At 41.0% G+C, this 23,459-nt stretch overlaps 1 protein-coding gene across 7 annotated transcripts in view; it reads right to left on the bottom strand.

Moving 5' to 3' along the window:
* LOC105930934 (partitioning defective 3 homolog) overlaps positions 1-23,459 on the bottom strand; it is a 343,689-nt gene that overhangs the window by 282,984 nt on the left and 37,246 nt on the right. For all 7 annotated transcript variants that reach the window (XM_012869384.3, XM_036138632.1, XM_036138633.1 and 4 more), the window contains exon 2: positions 6,524-6,625. In XM_012869384.3, the coding sequence (XP_012724838.2) occupies positions 6,524-6,625 (102 nt within the window). The remainder of the gene's footprint in view (positions 1-6,523; positions 6,626-23,459) is intronic.

Genomic DNA, 23,459 nt, shown 5'->3' on the forward strand with positions numbered 1-23,459 from the left:
AAATTTTCCTAAAATTAGTATATTTTTCCTTGATTTGAGCAGCTAAATAAGACTATTTGCCAATGAAATGAGAATTTCCACCCCTGAAATGGGATAATTAGATATCCTGCACTTGAAATAAGATGATAGAGATGAATTGTTCTTATTTTAGGTAAAAAAATCTTATTCCATTGGCAGATAGAATGATTTACCAGCTTGAATCAAAGAAAAATACACTAATTTCAAGAGGATTTTACCTACTTTTAGTTCCCTTTTTGCAGTGGGGGGTCAATAAACGCAGAGCAGCTCCTCTGTTGTGGTGCGTCAGCCGTCTTCTCAACCACGTGTTCCCAATTATCACGCCCCCCCGCCCCTCTAACTACCAGCCTCGTGTTTTCATTACTCCAGCGCCTTCAAGTCAGTCAGTTCTGCACTAAAATAATCCATTTAGACCCTGACGGCTCTGTTTTCTGTCTCTTTTCTAGACTTCAGGCCAGAGTGTTGCGCCTGGCAGGCAGCCTGCTGGTCTGTTGACATGCTGGGACGCAGTGGACGGAGCGCCGAAGCTTTGGGAACCTCCTCTGGGTGGATTTAACCTCGTGGCCCCCGTTCCTGACTGTCACTCCGCCTGTCTGCTCGTCTGAAACGCAGGGCGGCTGCTCTATATTCAGCTCGTTCCAAGACGGAGCCTCCGTTCAACAACCAGACGAACAATATCAGACAATATTAGAAGACGTCCCCCGTACCCAGAGCCGGGATCGGGAACAAAGAAACTCTAAATTTACATTAAAAGAACATCTATAAAGTGGGAAATGGATGCTGGCTTTAGACTAGAACCACTGCTTTGCTCTGTGTTACATTAATAACAGAAGAAAAGATAATCAGTTTAATACTATCATGTGCATGGAGCACAAAAATAAAACTCAAAGTCCGCGCGCACGCATTCACGGCTGGAGCATCACAGCTCCAGTCTAACCATAACATTTAAACATTTTATGCTTTTAATTTCTTAAATAGTCCTTTTGGATGTAATTTATATAATATGTTTACTGTTTATTTGTGTTTATGAATTTATTTTTGCCATGCCTCCTTTAAAAAAAAAAAGAAAAAAAAGATTGTTAATCTAAATGGTGACTTTCCTGGTTAAATAAAGGTTTGATTAAAAATAAAAAAATTAATCTAGGCATGACGCTGTTTTTTTGTTTTGATTTTTTTAAGCAGGGCTCCAACACATCATGACAGACGGACACAAGGGAAGGAGGAAAAGATACAAGGGACAGGTGGGGGGAAGGAAGGATAAATAGGGAAAGGTGGGAAGAAAAAGACAAAAAAAATAAGAAAGAAAAAGGAAAGAGGGAGACAAGGAAGGACACAAGAAAAAGGAATCAAGGAAGGAAGGACAGCAGTAAGGTAAAGAAGAATGTTTTACGCAATATTAAAAAAAAAAAACACAGAGCAGAAATCCAGACATTATTCCAGACTCATCCAGACTTTTCCAACAACCATATTTACACTAAAAGAAACAGCCGAACAAAACCCTAAAAATATTGATGAAATGTCCAAAAAGCATCAGATTTCACATCCTGAGGCGTTGACCATTTTTGTTTCGGTTAAACCGCTCAGACGGAAAAGTCTTGGCTGGGCTCCAGAGTCCAACGCTTCTCCCGCTCGCTCCAAACCGCAGCTCGTTTATTACGTCTCTGCAGGACGAGCGTCCGTCACGAGCATTTAGCACAATGTGAAACGCCCCGCCGGTATAAATAAAGCCTTTTCCCATGAGCTCAACGGGAGCAACGTCATCTGAGGCCGCTCTCCAGGAGCAGAGCTCATACAGATGAAGTTGCTCCATCATTAAAACAACAAGCTGGCCTCTTATTATAAGACGACAGAAAGACGATCAACAAGCTGAACACTTTTCCTGGCACATAAAAGCTGATAGTTTAAAGACACGACTGCGCCTCGACGACCTCCAGCACAAAGCTGGAGTCCTAAAAAGGTTCTGGGTATGATATTGAGAAGATTCCCGTGAGCTTATAAACGTGTCCCCGTGTGAACAGGCCCGACATTCCTTCCAGTCTTTAAAAAGCTGCAGAGGAATATCAGCTGCCAGGGGAGCGCCGGTCATGTTCAGCGGGGGCAAAAGGCTTCTCATACGCGCTCTGTGCCGCGCCTCTTAACTCGGTCCAGATCCACGTCAGAGTGGATCCATGGAGCCACACGCACATCAAAATAAACACGCTTTACATTCGCTGGTCAAGGGCACAAATCTGACTTTAATTTGAGCCTTTTAATCATTCAAGCTGCTTTTTTTTGGTGCCGAACCGACGATTGAATAGAAGACTCAACAGGAGCAAAAATAATAATAATAATAATAATAAATCAATTACTTCACAAACATCCCTTTTTTTATCTTTTAGTTATTAGGATGTCTCGGCGTTTCGTTTTCCCCTTGCCAGCAGCAAAGAGGCAGCGCTGAGCGAAGATCCGAGAAGAAGAATTGTAGATTTCCAACATGTTGGAATCACTGAGCTATATAATACACTGGAGTGCTAATCACCGTCTGTTAGAACGAGTCGCTTTGAAGCCACCAGCCGCCATATTGGTACTCCCTATTTCCCCCCAGTAATTGGGAATATGTGCGCTACAGCATCGAATAACGAGGAATTTCTCATGTTCAGGGGGGGCTTAAGACTTTAAAAATGTCAAATGCCATATACTTTTATGTTATGTTCTAAAAATATCAAGTACTGAGAAAGTCATGTGCTGAAATATTTTGCATTTTATTCATTTTAATATATATGTTTAACATTTATAAATATATAAATAACAATATACAAAAACATATATTTACATATGTGTATACATATATATACACATATACACATACTTATATATACATATACATATATTTAATATGAATAACATGTAAAATATTTCAGCATCTAATTTCCTAGTAGTTGACAGTGTTAGTACATCCACTGACTGTAGAATTACCTGTGAAACGTTTTCACACAGCCAGAAAACTGCTTGTTGTTGCAACCAAATCCTATGGGGTTCTGTGAGAGTAGGGAGTAGCAAGATGGCGGCCAGTGACTTCAGTTTTTTGGCAAAATCAGCACTCCAGTGTATAATATAGCTCAGTGGTTGGAATTATTTCTGAAACATTTCAGAAACAGAAACGTCGTCTTCCTGTGTGGAAAAGCCAAAATCCCCTGAGAAGAGAAGAGCTTTGATTAGCCTCGATGACAGGAGGCATTTCCGAAGGAGTCGAGACGAGGCATTAGACAAAGAGTGAAGCAAGGTGGAGACGGCATCATGCTGCGGGGCCGTTTGGCTGATAATCCTACGGGTCGACCTGACCAACAGAAAATATCAACTTGGATGACTTTTTCCCAAACTCATCGACTTCACTTCAAATTCTCAGCAACCAGACAAGGTTCCCAAACACATCAACTCTGGTTTTGCGATTAAACCATTTAAACATCAGGCTCCTAGATTGGCCTTAGTGGACAATGATTCACGAGGAAACCCACTGATCTGAATCTGAGAGGTTGACTTTAAGGACAGGAATATGTTGAACCCCAAAAAACTGGTGATTTCATGCTTTGTGTCATTCCCAGCATCACCTGCTCAGTAGGCAAAGAGTATATGACTTAGACTTAGACAACTTTATTTGTCATTTTGTATGCACAGAACAAAATTCCGTTGCATACAGCTTGTAGAATTGCAGAATAATTGAATTTACAGTTTGAGGTGCAGCAGTTTAAAAGTAAACAATGTATATGTAGACAATGCAGGAGAAAGTCACAGTGTACAGGTCAATATTTAAAAAAAAAAACATTTCTATGTGCAGAAATTGATTGTGCATTAGTGCAAGAATACAGCTTATAATTTACCGTAGATTTAAAATACAGTATAAGGTGCAGCACTGATTTAAAAGTAAAACAATTGAATTGTAAAACAATGCAGGAGAAAGTCACAGTGTACAGGTGAGTATTTAAAAAAAAAACATTTGTATGTACAGAATTTAAAATTTAAGAGTTCGGCAGCATTTGTAATGCTAGATGGAGATGCAATGATGCGAAATGTGCAATATACGAATGGATATTCCTCTGCAAAATATGAAAGTAATAGGGGGTATCCCCCTGAAAAGCCATGGATGGAACGTGTGTACAGCTCCATAAAGAGGAGAAGGGGTAGATGGGTGCACAGTTCTGACAAAAGGCAAAAGAAATCTAGAAAACCAGCATCCCAGGTTCTTTATGAATTGTGTAAGGGGGCAAGAGAACGTGTTTTGGCAACATGCCGTCGTCAGCTCCTATTTCATCACGAGAGATAAACAAATGTGTCCTTTTTCTGTTGTAACACACAAAAGGAAAGGATCACGTCGTATCCAGCGCTCCTAACGCCAGCGTAAAGCAGAGGCCTGTCACGATAAGCGATAAATCAATTAGTCGCACGATGAGTTTTAATTACACGATTAATTCCAATAAGCATGATAATTTGTGTATGCATGCTCCCTCTGTGTGATCCGCTCCTCTCTCTGAGGATGGATAACAAAAAGGAGTCTTCTCACCACTCTCCCTTCTCGCTTCCTAAGTGTAGGAGTAGTTAAATCAAAGTTTAGCATGGGAGCAGTGCCAACAACTCTTCAGAAATATGATTAGATGGGATCTGGCAACAGAGGCGCGTTACTTTCAAAATAAAAATCTTATTGGAGTTATCTAATGCAAAACTTTATCTAATTTTCAGAAATAACCTGAAAAACGAAAAGAACAGAGGATGATAAACAGGAGAACCTTGTTGTACTCTGTCCATCCTTCTTGTTATCTGCAGAAAGGCCCACTCTCTCCCACAGCCCAAGTGAGTCAGGACATACAGAAAATACAGATTCCTTCCTATAATACAGATTCCTCATAACGAGTTCCAGACCAGAGGAGGTTTTTCCACAACATGGCAGCTTTCAGGGGTGGTCATTTAACTGTTGGAAAAAGATTTTAGGCTGATCAAGCTTAGAAAACGTCTCGTTTTAGTCACCATTTGATATCTGGGGTATCTCTGAATAAGAAGAAAAGTCTATGTAAACTAGGGCTGGACGATAATTCAATAACAATATATATCGTTTGATAGACGTATATTAATGATAGAAAAAAAAGGGTCAATAAAAAGTTCAATAGAATAATAGTTTTCCTTCCTTATCCATTTTAGCCATATAGGTTAATATTACAGTCATTATATCCTCCCAACCAATCACAACACAGACCCAGGAACTAAGCTCCACCCCCTTCAAAGAGTTCAGAGAGCACGCAATCTTGTTTCTTTTTTAAAAACTTACAGTTTTGGTAAAAAGTTGGTTGAATAAAGGGTTGAGTTTGAATTCAGTGTTAGTTGTTTTGTATCTAAAAATAAGTCGCTAAACTACAGCATAAAACTGCCAGGGCTGCACTTAAAATATATGTTTTGAATTTGTTTATATTTATTGAAATCAATCAATATAATTTCTAGTTATGTGATTTTTTTTTTTATAACGTCGAGCCCTAGTGTCAACTTTAAGAGACGTGTGCCCAGCAACATCATGGCAAGCTTTGCTCGAAGATAAAGACGGACTCACCAAAACTAGAGGAAAACTCTTCCAACACAAACCAAGCCCAGGATCACGGAGAAGTAAACGTACTCAAAGCACCGACAACCCAACGGACCACAGCTGACATTCTGGTGCAGATGTTTCTGATCACCGGCAGCGCGGCATGGGAATAATACAAACACTTTAGACCTCACAGAGAACCAAAAACACTCGCTGACCCCTCAATGAGTCAGTAAATGTGAGAATATAACATGTTCATGTGTGAAATGTTGTCATTTTCTGCTATGGGGACAGCGAGCTACAAGGAGCCGTAAACTGGCATAACGCTGGCCGCGGGTTTATGAGATAGCGCTTCTCTTCACCCTTTATAACAAGCATGTACGTTCAGTAAAGACACAAAGCAAACGGAGCGCTTTAGATAACAGATGTGAGCTACTTAAGTTGTTTTTTTTACCCCAGATCTAACATCAACAAAGAGGAAAGTAAACCATCACAGAAAACCACACCCAGATCGTCTCAGTGGCATTTCAGACCATAACAACACTACAATATTCATGCTCGGTTTGCATTACAAAAAGCAAGACATGAAAATAAATATCTCCAAAAAAATCTAACCTCTGACCTCACGCTACAACCGCTGCTCCTCGCCGCCTCCGTCTATTTATTAAGATAACAGAATTTGACTCCGTGACCTCCGAGCAATAAATCAGCGTTAGCTTCTCGGATGTCAGGCTCACACTTTGGCCGCTTGCAAAGACACCGAGGACGACGGAGGGGCTGAACGCAGCGAGGAAGTGCGAGTTCACAAAGGGTCACGGTGTGAGCCGGCTACTGAAACAGTGAACATAATCAGGCCACAGGGCTTCTGAGCTGCTGTGCGAAAAAGGCCAGAAACAAAAAGAGATCATCGGAAAGCGGCGGAGGAAGACGCCGCGTCGGTTTCACCGGACGTAAACTCACTCTGTCTTTGTCGTCAGCCACGTCGCAGAGCACGTCGTCCAGGTCCAGGATGCCGCCGTCGCCGTGCTCCAGGCGGTGGACCTGCAGCCAGTAGTTTGCATCCTGTAGAACGAGAAGACGGGAGAAAAAGAAAGGTGAATGAACGCGATTTAAGGATGTCTTTGGAGCTGAAACAAAAACCGGGGTTCCGAATGTTGTTCTGCGTAAAAACATTCACGCTTTTTAGTTCTCAGACCTTCATGAGCCCTTTTTTTTTTTTTCCAAGAATGAACTAAATTTCAGTGTGAGCATAAAGAACATATTTCTACAGTAATCAGAGCTTTAATGCAGAGCATGGAAAACAGGCCGACAGGACGGATAAACTAGGGCTGGGCGATAAATCGATTTAATCGATCAATACGAATTTACAATTCTTTAAGATTTCATTTTTGGAAAATCTGGATTTTATTTTGCCAATACACTCATTGGGTTTCCATTAAGAGAACAGCATGTGATGCTGGATATATGTTTAGGCAAATATATTGTCAAAATAATGTTAAATGGAAACTTTTTTTATCATAATACAAGGTACTTCATTTACTTGTTTACTTTTTTTTAAACTTAGTTTGAAGTTCACAAGTGCAGTGAAGCCTGTTTTTTAGCTCAATGTGTAATACCACTAGCAGCAAATGTTTTGTTATATTTTCATTGTTTATAATGGCACGGCTGCCATCTTGTTTTACAAGCATGTTTCACAGCTTGTTTTTAGTTGCACTTTGAATTCAGGTCAACTCCCTGACGAAATGCTTGACATAAAAGCAAGGTTTTAAAATAATTTCTTAATTTCTTTTTATGAAACAAAAAGGAGGAAAGAAATCGATTAATCCGATTTGGTATGATAAAATCTGATCCTAGGATAAACCGATGAACAGATGGATGATATGACTGGAAATAACGTTTACATACCCCCTATAATCCATAGTTTTCCGGATGTATCTGGAAAAATGTTAAAAACCTGCGATTCAAGCAGTTGAAGGGGACGGATTCATAAAAGCGTAATCAGTGCTGTGATTTCTGTTACACAACAACCTCTGCAAGATCTAAAAACATCTTGGTGACTGAAAGGAGCAAATATCCCACACTTAACATCTTTTAAAAAAACAAAGACAAAACCTGAACATGCATTTAAAGAAGACATTCATCTTCTGTGGATGCCACTGATGTCCGCTGAGGCCGCAGTAATCAGCAGAGCTTGAAGGGAATCCACCCACAGCTACTGTGCAAGCGGCTCCAGCTTTCATGTCTAATGTTCTGACATGGAGAAACACACAAAGGCCCCATGAGAATACCACAAGGAGAGATAAGGATCGACTTTATCATTCGGAAACGCCAATTATCTGCCGAAGCCTGCACAAAAGACTTAGATATGCATCTACGACAGGAATTACTAATAAATGGGACCATTTTAGTTTTTTCAAAGGAAGTCTTAAAAGGAATTGCAATGATCAACAATGTTTATCCAAAGTTCATGACCTTTAAAATTGCATACCTTTGTGTAATCACTGATGATAATAAACAAAAAAAAAAAAAAAGTCTGGTCCTCGTTAGCATGCGTAAAATGTGCATTCATGTCCGTCTACAGAGCGTGATGCGTTTGGGCGTCACACAGCGGTCCTGACAGGTACAGTCAGTGTCCGAAGTTAACTTTCATATTCACCGCTGTAAGCTGTAGATGTAAGAATCAACCAGCAAAGCATAATTTTTACCGGCCAAAATATTAATTCGGACTGACCCCTGCTAAATATCGCCACATAATCCCGCACTACGTAATTAGCCTAGCTAAACGCTAGCTGTTAGCAAACGGACGTAGTTGCTGTAGTTCTCGCATCACATGTGAGAGTGTTTGTGTACGTTTGTTGTCATATGAGCTGAAAGCAGAGGAACATAAAGAAGCGTCCATTCAAATGATGACTGAAAAACACAAATCATTTGGTGTAAACATTTACTACATTGCCACGTAGCGGCTAGCGCCCTGAAATTTACTCGCCAAACGGAAAATTTACCCGCATTTGGCGTCTGGAGAGTGTTAATTTCAAACCCTGGGTACAATCTCAATGTTGCAGGAAACGGTCCGATGAACAAATGAGATAAACCAACGAAAAAGTAAAAAACAAAAAACAAAAAAAAGGCAGTGAACAGAACTGTGTTTTTATCAGCATGTGATAAACATGAGAAGTGGCTCATATGAAGGTGTTTACACATACAGGAGAATCGTGCCGCTTATAAAAAAAAAAAAAGGTCAGAATGCCAGCCGGCATCTCACCCTCACTATCAAGGTTATGAAGAGCTTTGAATTTAAATTTGCATTTTAAATTCAATTTTTTTCAACATTTGTTTCTTCGAAACTCAAATTTCCTCAGGCGTTTTGGATATTTGACTTATATTTATTGGGTTTTATCATATTTATATGTTCTTTAAATGCACATAGTTCTTCAATTATACATCCGGTCGTAGAAAAATCAACAAATCAAATTCCATAATTCCTCAGGCTTCAAAACAGAGGAAGCCCATGCATCATGCACCGGCTAACCTCAGTGTAACAGAAAAAAAAGTGCTCTGTGAATACAAAAATATTCAAAAGAACAGAAAGATAAAAAGAGCAGAAAAAGTAATAGATGCCGAACCGAACAAGAACCGAAAGAGAAGAAGAAGAAAGAAGAGTTTGCACTGATGTTTTCCTGTAGTTCCCTATGACCAGGACTGTCACACGTTGATGGGGCTGAGTTTACGTTTCCTGACAGCTTGAGTCGTGCAGGTTCATGCAGGGATTTCAAGCTGAAGGAGCTCAACGTGAAAAGCTGAATCTCCAAACTCCGGCTGTCTCAGTGCACAGGAGTTTGAAAGGGTCGTAGTTCAAACAGAGATGGATGACAGGACTTCTGATGCATCTAGAAAACAGAAGTAAAAACCCATGCGCCTTGAAACGAGCCCATTAGGAGCTGCACACTTTATGCAGTTGACTTATTTCCAACCAATAATACATATTTGCGTCTCCTGGGTTTTATGGGTGTCTCGTATGAAGTTTATTCATTTATGAAGTATGTAGGCCCACATCAAACAGTGAGTGCCTGAGTGTCGTTCCTGTGGCACAAAGTTCATCGTGCAAAAATAGCCCACAGCAAATTCCCCATGACCGACTGCAAACAGGGACGCACAGTAAACAAGTCAAAAAAGCCTGACAGGTGGAATAAAGAGTCACGGCCACAAAACACCGGGCCGCTGCTGATGTGGGCCTGTGTGCTAATGCTGCGTTTTCAATCTCCCAGTTAAAGGAAATACCAGTGCAAAGGTCTAAACTGCACATCCACAGCCCCTCCTGGTAGCTAACAGAGATTTACACGACAGCCCTCATCGGGGGGGGGAGACACTAAACGACGGAGGACAGATCTGGATCACAGAGGCCATCTCCTATTGTAGCGCTCATCTGTCCGACAGCAGACCTGGAAAGAGGCCAAAGGCGGCACAGTGACAGTCGGCGGGAAGCCCGGCCTCTGATTTAACGCAGACAAGCCGGCCTGCTGAGCCCGCGGTATAAAAAGGAAGACCGCGCAGCGAGCCGACGTCTGAAATGTACCCTCCGCTGTGCGATAACGGCTGCTTTAGGAAATCGTGAAGCATTACGTGCTCAACGCGGCGGAAGAGAGAACAGGCTTCAAACAACTGCGTTTAAGTCGCACAAAATATAATTTTACAGCAATCACAAGTACATATGCAGCTGTAAATTTAGTTCACAATACTAGTTATCTATATATTATACTCATGGGACAAATCCATCAGTAAAATTCTGTTTATAATAGTATCCATCTCTATATTTATTCAGTAATAACCCATGTCCTGTACATATGGAACCATTGTTTATGCTGCACCTGCTGCTATTGCACTTCTGGTTAGACCTAAACTGCATTTCGTTGCCTTGTACCTGTACCTGTGTAATGACAATAAAGTTTAATCTAATCTAATCTAAGTGTACGGCTATAGAAAATACATGTAGTGTAGTAAACACATGCAGCCTGAGGAACGAGGATTAAGTGGAAATACTGATGCAGCGTCTCAGGCCATCAGCCAGGAAGCTAAAGCTTTGACACACCTTGGATTTCCAAATGAAAAACGACCCTAATCCTACCGCTAAGTTAGTTACAAAATCAAAATAATGCCAAGGTTTCCGAGTGGCCGTCACAAATCTCTGATCTCAGTCCTGCAGATTTGTGGCTAAAGCTCAGACCCAGTGACAGCACTTCTGTAAGGTTTGGAGGTCTTGTATCATCATGCGTTCGCTGATCCATTCGCACGTTTAGCATGCTAATGCCTCCCTGCCAGAGAACGGCTGGTAATGTTGACAGACTGGGTGCCAACAACAACCAGTTTAAGTTTTCAACTTTAAATGTATTTTAACTATCTAATATAGCCGTATCTGCCCTTTTAGAGTCTCACTATGATGGAGGGAAGAGCGATGCATCTGTTTCACTCTGAGAACTAGTTTTACTTTCTCTTTTGCTCTGGCGCTGAAATTACCGCGTCAACGTTGTTGTTTTTAAATGGACGTCGAGCTGTTTACAGTCGGCATAAAACTCCTTACTGTCTTAAAACCCACGTCTGCTGCCACACACTAGTGTAACATTTATTATCATCGTGTCATTTTTATGTAAATGGAAGAGGAAAAGCAGTACCTGCTTTAAGAATTGGCCCCAAAAATAAAAATCAAGAAATAAAAAACGACAGGCCGTATCTGTTATCCGTTTGCCTGATATCAAGATAATCAGTATAGGAATCGGCCTTAAAAAACCCGTAATCGGTCGATCTTTAGGAGGAATGGGCCAAAATTTCAGAGATCTCTGTCCCAAGTCTATAAATGTATTTCTTAATTTAATAAAATGTTGTTTTTTTAATCTAGAAAAAAAAAATTCTTATTATTTTTCTGGCTCTCTGCAAACAGAATAGGAATTTGGTAATCATAAACGTTTGGTCTCATTTAGTGTCAAAATGTAATATTGTATTTATGGAATTTCCTTCTCAGGGTTCCAGCACATTTTTCATGCTCTGAGAGTTCCTGCTCTTTTTCGCACAGTTTCAGAACATAAATACAGAAATTTACCAGCAATTTATTCCAGTTATTATACAGTGATTTACAAAAAAAAAGGACGAGAGTCCGTTTTTGTTTTTTTTTAGATGGAAGAAGCTGTCTGCTTAAGAAGAGGCTTAGGGTTAGGGCTTAAGTTGTTAAACATATTACTGATAAAGAAATGGTTTTTTGATGAATTTTACTTGGTGGTATATTTTTATATTTATGAACATATAAACTACTTTTGAACTACAAGTAGCTGATTGATGAATGGGAGTAAAATTAAATGACAAAACAACATGTTAAACAAAACATCAGGAATATGTAAAGGGGAAAATAAACTCCGTGTAGGTATTAAGTGGAGACAGTAGTTCAGCTTCACTCTGGCTGTGAATTTGGACGGTCCAGCCGAGACGCCATTAAGCACAATCTCCTCCGCTCTTTGTTTACGCGACCAACGGAAGACCGGGTCCCACGAAGGACGCAGCTCCTGATTTTGGACACACCCCCTTTCTCTACATTAGTCTTTTCAAACAAAAATAAATATAACCCTTCGGAACGTCCAACGGTCGAACAGAACTTTTTTTTTTTAAAGCAAAACAGCAAAGCAAACCGACGGGGGCGGCAGCAACTCTGACCCGTTTTGCCGACTTTCAGAACCGGAGGAGGTCCGTGTCTGCGCTGCACACTGCCGTACGGACATGATGTCTGTGGAGGAGCAGAACCCGGACTTTGAGTCGGATGAGAGCGAGGCCGAGGCCGAGGCCGAGGAAGAGCAGGATCCTGACCCTGAAGACAACCAGGACGATCTTCGCAACCTCTTCAACAATCTCACTTTATTTCACGACATTCACACAAACAATGAAATAATCGACCTTCACGTAAGTCGGAAAAAAGATCCTTTGGTCATGATGGTAATGTTTTTATTCAACACCATGTTGAATAAAAAAAAAAAAGGGCATAAATATTTGTCAACTAACCCTTAATCACGTCGTTCTGCCTCCACAGCAGGCGGCTGAAGCTGCGGAACGACAAATGACTTACGACTTGGTTTCTGGGATGCTTGAGTATTTTCTAGAGAACTCTTCACAAGAAGAGGAGATGAGCTCAGCAAGCGAAGACGAGGAACTCCTCAGAACCTTTCAGGACCTTTCTGGGCTGCTTGCTGATCTGTCCTCCGTGTTATCGCCCACCGAGGAGAACGGCGAAGCGGAGGCAAGTGGAGAAGAACCGAACGACTTACAGGAAGGAGAAAACCAGACGTGAAGCTATGAAGCTATGAGCAGCAATGAGGAAAAGAGCTCCTATTGTTCAGAAAAATCAATTAAATAACAGGAAACAAAAAAAATATTTTTACACAAGCCCTATTTAATGTTTTATTTCTTGGTCATTAATTGTATAATGCATTACGACCCTGAATGTGTTGTTGGTAGGATGATGCCTTAAGGCGGATAGACATCTTCAACGTCTGAAACGTGCGCACTTCTAGTTTTTATGTATCCAGTTAGCCTAGCGGTTAGCCTAGCGATTAGCTTAGCTGTTAGCATAGGTTTTAGCCGGTCATTGTAGCTCCGCTGGTCTTACCATATAATTCGAACATGGCCAAGAGTCGCAAAAGTTTATGAATAGAAGAGGAAGCCTCAGAAAGGAATAAGACCATAGTGGATTAGGGAGACTTTTTTCACGTGATCCTCCTGAGGAGCGGAAGAGCAAGGTCAGACGGTCTTGCGCATCTGCAGTTATTCAAAACGGGACTTGGGGAAACTTCCGGAAAGAAAAAAATTGCAGACCCTTGCAAATATTGCAACGTTTTAGTCCATAATGTCTTAAGTGTACGCTTCATACAGCCAGAAGAAACTTTGTTTTCATCATTTTAAACCGGAGTAGCCATAGTTACTGGCCCTTATTGAGTGGACGAGGCTCTCCAGGCTGGCTTATCTGATCGTAGTTGTACGCAACATTAAAAAAAGCTAAGCTTTGTTATAAAAAAATTAAAATAAAATAAAATCAATGTCTCCCTCCAACATTTAAGTGGGATAACTGTAGACCAACAGAAACCTTACCGATCCTGGATTACTTCATTTGTCGCTAGAAATACATCTAACTGCAGCAGTAGATCTATGAACGAAAATAAAGAAACATTTAATGGCAGTCAGAGAATCAGTGTCCTGACCTTGCTCGCTGGGGTCAGAGTAGGGTCCTAATTGACCTGTAAAAACCTCTAATTTTATTTAATCTCATTGCCCAAGACACCATCTGTTGCTATTCAGCAAAAGACCAAAATCACATTTATCATTCACTGGTGCAGTGATGAAAATGGGTTGAAGCCTCTGGCTCACTGTTCAGGAGGGGGGAAAAATGCTTTATAGCTGGTTGCTTTGCATACACCTAACTTTGCTTAGAGAAATCTGTGCACAACATATACAGCTCTGTTTCCATGTATTTATTCATACTTGCAGCTTCGGGGCCAGGTTTTGGCTCCGATGCAAGTAACGTCTTCCTCATTCGTAAAACAAAGCAGAAAATGCTACCTTAAAGCAAGGAGTCACTGGTCTGTCGACTCAAGCCTTGCAATAGGAAGCACAAACAATGAGTGCCGTGTTGAAACCTGTGCACGGCTGGCGTCCTTGGCAGAAGCTTTGTTGTTGTTATAATATCCGGCATTTGGCACAACCGGTTAAAAAAGCCACAGGTTAGAAATGTTTCATTCAACCCAGCTCTGTCGTCATCTTCCATCTAATCTCTAATTTTCTCCAGCCTGAAATCAACAAATGCTGTGACTTATCTCAGATTAAAAAAAAATGTTTTTGCTCGCTACAAGCATGCTTTTAAAACATCAGTGCCGCTTTAATGCAGATCAGATCTACTGTTAATTTAAGCAGTTGAGTGCGACTATTTTAATGCTCTCCCCAGCGACTTGCAACGCTGAAAAATGCATTTCGCCGCAGCCTCCTCCCCCCCCTTCCGTTTAAAAAGACGGAGCTGAGAGACGCTGGAGACAGAAGATCTGAGAGAATAATTAAGTAATTGTAGATTTAGGGGTTTAGAGCAGGGAGGGATTTGGTTTAAACCCAACCAGAAGGAGAATCTGGGATGAAGACAATTAAAGACAACGAGATATTAACGAGGACCACATGACAATTATCTCATGCCGATTAGACAAAACACAACCTGATACAATCTGTGTCAATGGATGCTGCATGCTCACAGCAGGCCACGCTAATAAGCTACGGATTAGGAGCACGCAGCGGGCTTATTGACGCCCGAGCGCGTTGAACCGTTTGTGTGTGTGTGTGTGTGTGTGTGTGTGTCCGCGCACAACCTGTTGACGGGCTTACGTGACCCTGACTATCTGCAGCGGCAATTAAACCTCGAGATTTGGGTGCCTGCGTTTGTCTCGTCTTCACGACGGCGAGCTCTTACAACGGTTTCCACTCACAACACCTGCAGCCTGGGCTTCAGGGGCGACCTCAATTCATTTATCCTACAATTCAAAGCCGTAATTTTCTTAGGACTGCTTTGTGAGGACTTTGAAGGTTCACAGAATATATGTGGGGGAAAAAAAATCAAACTAAATGAAGCAGAACGGCTTAAGCAGTTCTATGCTGATGCCTTCTATCAGCTAAAACTATCATTGGGAGTCACTGTCAGGCATCGCAGCTGTTTTTGAGAATATACAACAGAGAACAGGAGCAGAAAAAAATGATTTAAAAGCATGTTTTTACAGTCATGCTGCAATTATGGTAAAAACCAGCAATATATGTTTTGCAGCCGTAAACACCAGCAGATGATACGGCTCTCTAGATAATCAGAGACTGTGGAAACCTTACGATGGACCTCAGGCCTTTGGGATTCTGCGACTGTGAGACCTTGATTTCTAACAAACATCTACTTTCATCTGAAAAGACGACTTTGGACCACTGAGCGGCGGTTACTTGTGCTCACGCTTGGTTCTGCTGGCGGTTTCTTCCTGTTACAAGGGGTTTTCTCCTCTACCCCACATTCAAGCTCGCTATGAGGGATTGCTGCAAAGTCAAAGACTCAATGCGATCATCTGTCCGCTGCCTAGCTACACGCATGAACGGTATCAGGGACTGCCTCAGAGTTAACGGCTTTATGCAACCATTTATCCACTGTCGCCACATGGATGCTCGGTATGAGGGATTGCTGCAAAATTAACGACTTGCATGTTCGCCCAGGGGGAGTGAATGCTGCAAGTCAATGACTCAATTGGTTGGTTTTAACTAAAACCAAAGAATGAAATGAACTGAAAGAATGAAATGAACTGAAAGAATAAAATGAACTTCACAACATTGTTGATAGTTAGGATCAATCTGGAAGGTACGTACTTGAGTTTGAATCTGACTACAACTCAACTTTTTGTCAAATACCATAAGATGACTTAACCGAGTTGAATCGCATTGAAACTGAATTGATTTTGTTTAAGTTTAAAAAAAAATAAAAAAATAAGGTTTTCCTTCCACTCAACTTTCCAATAATATGCTTGGACATAGCAGTTTAAAAGGTCATCTTTTTTTTTAGCAATGTGTCTTTTTTGGCTCACCCTCCTTGCAGAGGGTTTCATTATCTTTCTGTTTGACAACCATCTAGTCAGCAGTCTGACTACCCATGATTATAGGCCATAACATTTTTAAACGCTCCCCCACCCCCCACCCCCAAGTTTTACGCAATATTTATATTGTCTCAGAAATTTAATTTTAAGCCAGAATAATTTAAAATTATCTGGGGAAAAACTGCTTTAACTATAGAACTGATCTACTTACTTCAGATACAAATGCACTGTGTTAGTTAGAGGGTTAAACTCTATGGTTCAACTATCTTTGCCTCATTATTTTAACAGATTAACTGAGCTCGAGTCATTTAACAGACGTCTCAGCGCTCTAATCATCGAGAATCAATCTCGGCGGATCTTCAGATGTGCACAAACAAACCGATGGGGCTGAACAGCACGCATGATGTAAACGGTTTAGTCAAAGCAAGACTGAGGCAGGACGCCAAAGAAAACGTGTGCAACAAAACGACAGACGTGCCTACTGGGGGAGATTAACAAGTGTCTGTGATAAAATAGATCAGATCGGCGCCTCCAGACGAAGCCACCAGTTTTATTTGCTGTGGTGACGCCTCAGACGCCAGAAGCAGAGTCGCTTTACGACTGGAGGTACCTTTCGTTTGTGAAGAGCCGTGTTGGCTGCAGAAACCCAACCTGCTCCAAGCGCTTTTTAAATCGGAAGAATCACAATAACGCCGCTGATCTGTTTCTCCGTTTTTGCATAGTATCTTCTTGCATCTGATATAATTTGCTAGACAATCCTAATCTCCTGAGATAAAGTCAACACCAGACGATGTAGTCAGAGAAAGCCCCCCCGTGTGGCGTGGTGCATTTTCACTCATTTCCTCCAACTTGTTCCCACTGTGAGCGTTGGATCGGGGGTCAATGTCCTCGGGTCACAACACTATCGCTCACTCCTTTTGTCCTCCTGCTGAACCGCTCTACCTTCCCCTAACGCTGGACCCCGTTGCTCTGAGAAAACGAGGCGGAGGGAGAACGGCACCAGACACAGAAACCAGAGAGAAACCTCTGGCAAAAAGCAAACAGTCTAATGACGACGAGGGGTGGGGGGGAGACACGGAACAATGTCGCCATTCAGAGAAACTCTTATCTGATCTAAACAGGCCAGAGCTTGACAGGTTTCAACATATTATTACCTTCAAGAAATACTCAAAATTACTCCGTTTAGAAGTAGATATTAAACTGAGGCAGGTGGGCTTGGTTTTATTTGGCACATTAAATGTTTTAAAAGTGCTAAAACAATGCTGGACATTGATGGATTAGGGGCTAGTGAATGGGAATTTACTCACAAGGATCAACAGATCAAGATAAAAACGGAGACCTGTGCAAAATGCAAGAGACTGCATACCCCGTGCACGGGGGAGTGAGCCTGCCGCCTGGTTACCTTTATGAATAATGAAGAGTCACACGGAAGCGTGAGTTCAACTTTCCTTCTGTGCTGGGAAAACAGGAGCAGCCCGAGAGAACAGAGGAGCACAGAAAGAGACGGAAGGATGGAGAGGGTGGTCTGCAGGGCCAACGTGGCCTTCAGATGGGAGCGCAAAAAATTTACTTCCTGCAAAGTGCTGCCTCTTTTCCCCCATTTCTTTCACACGGTCTGGTTTCCTTTGAATAATCAACGGTTTTACTGTGGTGCATGGCAGCCCACGGTCCATGCAAACCTGCGGGATCCGCTCTGTCACCAACCAGATAATTAGTTCGTGCCTGGTCTTGCCGCATCAGACCACGAAGCAGCGCATCATTTTCAATTTCTTCATTTTTAACCTCTGCAGATTTCAGCCTTTTGGAGGCTGGTTTCCTTTCAGTGCAACGTAAACATCCATTAGCTACAGATGAACTTTCCCAGAAGTGAGCAGTCAACATTAAGCCACTGTTAGTCTTTTGTAATGTTTAGACAGCTTTATTTATAAAAAAAAACACAAACACACAGAAATTTGTAAAAATGAATGCCAACATGATGCAAACAGTAGAGAAGGAATGCATGGATCTTTACTTTAAACTCAACGAGCCGACTCGTAAGAGACCCGCAGTAAAAAGCATCAGGATCGACACTGAACTTCATCACTTCCTGCATGTTGCCACGCTGACCTTCACGCAGGTTGCTGTTTAACCGACAACCTGAGAATCAATGGGAATGTTTTCCCAGCAAACACCAGCGAAAGCAGATAAAGAACGAGTCTCACACTTTGATATTTTCCCTTCCTGTCACCTGGTTTAGCTCCTCTGCAACTCTGCTTTCATGTTCAGGGTTTCAGGAAAGTAAAAAAAAAAAAAAAGAAACATGCAGCTTGCTCTAAAAGATAAAAAACGCTCAAAATCGCCAAATTCTCAGCAACTGGATCGATTGTTTTATCGCATGCCCAACATGCATAAAAATATACTTTATTTCAGCGCAAAAGTGAGAATATCCCATCCCGCACCTACAAGCTCAAACTACAGCAGGCAATTCCCAACAGTTAGAAAATAGAAAAAACAAAAACAATTACCACTTTAATAGTTCATTTTAAAGCTATGATTTAGCAGAAGCAATTGGAAACCACCTTTGTGGAGAAAAAAAATGCCATTAATTAATCAACAAACATAAATCATAAACCTCATAGGGAATTCTTCTGTATTTAGCTGCACCCTCCTTCCAATTAACTCTCACTAGCTTCCTCGTCTCCGCTAAAAAAAGCAACTTCCCCACATAGTGATGCAGCCACCATCTTGTTTCGATGCGGTCACGGTGTGTTCAGGGCAAACCCTGGGTTTGCTAGGTTCACCTACATGCCTGAAGGCAAACTGCACAGATAACACTGTATGGCTTCCTTCCAGCCACTCTTTCAAAAAAGGCAACATTTATGGAGACAGATCAACGTTCTTCCACCTGAGCAGCAGCTCTCTGCGGCTCCTCCAGGGTTACCGTGAACCTCTGGGCTGCTTTGTTGATTAACTGTTAGTTTAGATGGACCCCCCCCCCATTTTTGGGTAATGAAGTGAACATTGAAACATTCAAATGTTTTATAACCCGACCCCGCTTTAAACGTTTCCATAACCGAATCCCTGAACTGTCTGCTGCCTTCCTCGGCCTCCATGATGCCGTCGGCTCACTAATGTTCTGGCAAACCTTTGAGGCCTCAACAGAACAGCTGGATTTATCCCTGGACCATTTATTGATCAGGTGACATTTGCACTTGGTTGGACTGGATTTTATTTTAGGGCGTCAGAGTAACGGGGCTGACTGTAAACGCACAACACAGTTTTCAGATCCATCATCTTTTTTATACATATATATATATATTCAACCTATGACTGATTTTCCTGACCTGTGATGGTCTGCCAACCTGTCCAGGGTGGCTTATGCTGGCCCAATGCATACAATCCCCATTAAATACACTGAGGTTTGTTGTTACACCAAGTTAAAGGGGTGTGAATACTTTTTTCCAGGAGCTGCACCGGGCTACCAAACGTCTATCCAGTCCTTTGGGATTCACGGCTCACACCCAGTGATGAATGCAAACCGATACCGGCCCCTCAGACACTAAAGTCGATTTTTTTTTTTTATCCGTTTTTTTAAAGTCAATTTTGAAACAAGCAAAAACACTGTTAAATAGAATATAAAAGGCTTTCAAAACAGGGTTTTCTTTTAGGCTTCAGCAATTTTTAATCCCTTTCTGTTAGTTACATCTTTAAAAAGTAAATCAAAAATTACAGGGAGAAAATCTGACTCATTTTTCACCATGTTTATCGGGAAGTAGATAAAATTCCCAAGGCTCAATGGTGCATGTGTATCATTTATCTAGTATACCTTGTCAGACCAGCCAATACGGGTATTAAAAAACAATTAAAAATTCGAGATACCTATCCAACAGGTCATCTGTGCAAATAAATTCAATGATATTATCAGAAAAGAACCATATGAGTTGTAACACATACCACACAAAAAAAAAAAACAGTTTATAATTCATTTAAAGACTGTTGTTGCTTTGCAAAGGATTTCTTTTTCAGCCAGGAAAAAAAAAACTCCACTGAAACCGTCAATCTCTCAGAAAATGGGGAGGAAAATTTAAGACTCATGCCACGGTGTCGTCTAGGGTTACACTTAGACGATACTGTCAGCTCTACAGCTTCCCAAATCTCTCCTAATCCTCAAACCTCGTAGAAGACAGGAGTCGAACTCGAGTGGAAAAATAAAAACACCAGACATTTAAAATGTCAAAATCAGCTGTCTATATGTGCCGCAATCTTAAACTAATGCAAAATATAAAGAGCAAAAGATGAAGGCTGAGTGCCAATACGACGGGTCGACTTTATACCAGTTTCAGACGTTAAATACTGAGGCCAGATGTGCTTACTTTGACTTATATATCAACAGATACTGCAGCAGACTTCGAGAGTAGATGAAAAGGGAAGAGAGAGATCCGTGAGTTATTATTTTCCTCACCTGAGATGAAGAAAAACTACAATAACCGTAATGAATAAATATGAAGAGCAGCAGCAGGAGGCTGCAATCAGAGATGAAATCAGGACGTGACTCTGAGGCACCGGGAGCCAGTTACCTGAAGCTCAACAGAGACACCAAATCCTCTCAGACTGATGTCACCCCCTTATACCTTCACTCCAAATTGGTTTCAACCAGAAGAATTAAACCCAACCATTTAACGGTTTCCTGCAGTAGTTAGATGTTGAGTTCTTAAAAGGAATACCAAGCGCAGATTAAAATGCATATCTATGTCCAAATGAGTCAGAACCATTGACATGCCTAACTCGACCTGGTAACAGTTCTGTGGCATCTTTAACTCCTTGCTTCAAATGTGTCTACAAATCTTGCACTGCAAAAACAGAACTAAAAATAAGTAAAATTTTCTTGAAATGAGTATATTTGTACTGTATTTGAGCAGCTAAATAAGATTTTCTGCCAATGGAAAGAGTAATAAGATAATTAGATATAATGCACTTGAAATAAGTTGATGGAGATGAGTTGTTCCTATTTTAAGTTCAAACATCTTATTCCATTGGCAGAATATCTTATTTAGCTGCTCAAATAAAGTACAAATACACGCATTTCAAGAAAATTTTACTTATTTTTAGTTTAGACTGTTTTTGCAGTGTGTAGACTTATAGCTTGTTAAAGTCAACTTGAAGCAAAAGAAAGTTTAGCACTTTAGCAATATACGTTCATGTGGAGAGATAAAAAAATATAAAAGTGGTCAATTTATAGTCTTTCAGGGTGGTGCTTGTATGTCGAACAGAAAGAAAGACCTGAGCAGACTAATACTTTAAAGCCGAAAATAATATTCAAAACTAAAAGCACTGAACATCGTTTTCTCATTGGTGCCTCTGGAGTTGTTCGTGGTTTGAGAAAAAAACAAACATCTGAAGACATTAAGTCAATAATTTTGGGATTTATAGTCTCATTGCTGTAAGAGACGCAGCAGCTGATTAACCAGAAATTGAAAAAAATGGCCTCAGTACTTGAGGGTTTGAGCCCCGACAGAAAAACCATCATTGGGCTGTTCATCACACTAACAGCTAGCGTTAGCTAATGTTGTTCAGGCAGTTTACAACTGTGCCGATGCACCTTCATCGCTTTACTGACCGTTCCACGTTGCTCTCTAACATCCATATTGTACTGTTAGCGTAGCACGTAGCGTCTAATTCCAGTGTAATTTTGACAACTTAAATGGTAACGGCCCGTTACGCTGAAATGCGCTCACGAGAACCCTGATGCTCTGTCCAGGCATCGACTCTACAGTCTCGTTTTTAAAAAAAATCATAGCTAGAGAGTACACAGCTGGGAATGAAAACAAACATGACCCGTTCTTTAATTCCCCACGTGCTCCAAAAGAACAACATGATATATAAAAAAAGTGTTATCCAAAACAGAAGAAACAAGGGTAAAACAGAAGTGTTTGTATTCTACTGTAGCACCACCACCAATGTATAGGATTGGACAAAGAATACAGGACAGAACTAAAAATCTAACAACTTCAACAACCCAGTACCTTCTTCAGGGAGCACTATCCATAGCGCTTTGCGGTAAGTATTTCTACCAAAAAGTATTTATTCCTCTTCAAAAAAAAAAAAAAAAAAAAAAAAAAAAAAAAAAAAAAAAAAAAATCACGTTTTGTCCCTAAAAGATAAACCAAAAAAAAATTGAAGGGATGTAACGAGATTTGGCGACATTTAGACATCACGATATTTGCCGTTGAGGAGACTGCTATCTAGCAAACTTTGGCATTGTTACAAGTGAGTAAGTTGTAACAGAAGATGCCCCGACTACACGTAGATTATTTCTTTGGCTGCATCTTGGGTTTCCAGTAGAAACGATAAATGGCAACAGAGCGACAGACAACATAAGAACTATACACCTGCACTGCGGATAACACCAGCATAGTGCAAAAAAACACCTTCAGAACCACCACAGCACTGTGCTTAAACCAGCTGCAGCTATGAGTACTATATCAAAAACACCAGACGACGCTAAATAAATGCCTTTGCACCTCTGCATAACATCTGCATCTGTATTGCAACTGAAACAAGGCCCGTTTCTTGTGGGCAGGGCTTTAGGAGACTTCAACACGTCAACCAATAGCAGGATGTCTAAGGCTACGTTGAACAACATCACAATGACAGCAGCCACCGTCAATCACAACCGGGATATCTTGAAAAGTATTCTTATAAAAGTCCTGTGCCATCTTGTGAGTTTCACTTACTGTTACACCCCTATAAACTATTGCATATTTGTACAGCGACAGCAAAAGGATACGTGGCTTTAGATGTATTGTTTTAACAAACAAGTGTGTTATGCATTTGTTATGCATACCCCCGATTAAGTGCTTCAAAGATCAATTACAGCAAGTATTCTGGGACATATGTTTGGTAGGGACTTCTTTCTTCATTTTAAAATAGGTGATGTTTATTGAGACTAAACAGAGAGCATCAGTGAACATAATGATGAAGTTTTGCTGCAGATTGTCCATTGGTTTTAGATCTGGGCTAAGGCACAGCTATACTTTAATCATATGCATTTCATTGTAGCTCTACTTCTGTGTTTAGGGCAGTCGTCCTGCCCTAAGAGAACCTTCCAGTGTATTGAAGTGCTAGCTTTCCTCCAAATGTAGCCATTTAGATAAAAAAACAATATCGTTTAGCTCCCATCGGACCAGAACACCTTCCTGCACATGTCTCCCCTACATGGCTTGTGGCTAGGGCTGCACGATATTCCAAAATGTAGCATCAGCAAAAATACTAATATCGCGACAATG

Source organism: Fundulus heteroclitus, chromosome 6 (assembly GCF_011125445.2).
Source record: "Fundulus heteroclitus isolate FHET01 chromosome 6, MU-UCD_Fhet_4.1, whole genome shotgun sequence".
NCBI classification, from domain to species: Eukaryota; Metazoa; Chordata; class Actinopteri; order Cyprinodontiformes; family Fundulidae; genus Fundulus; species Fundulus heteroclitus.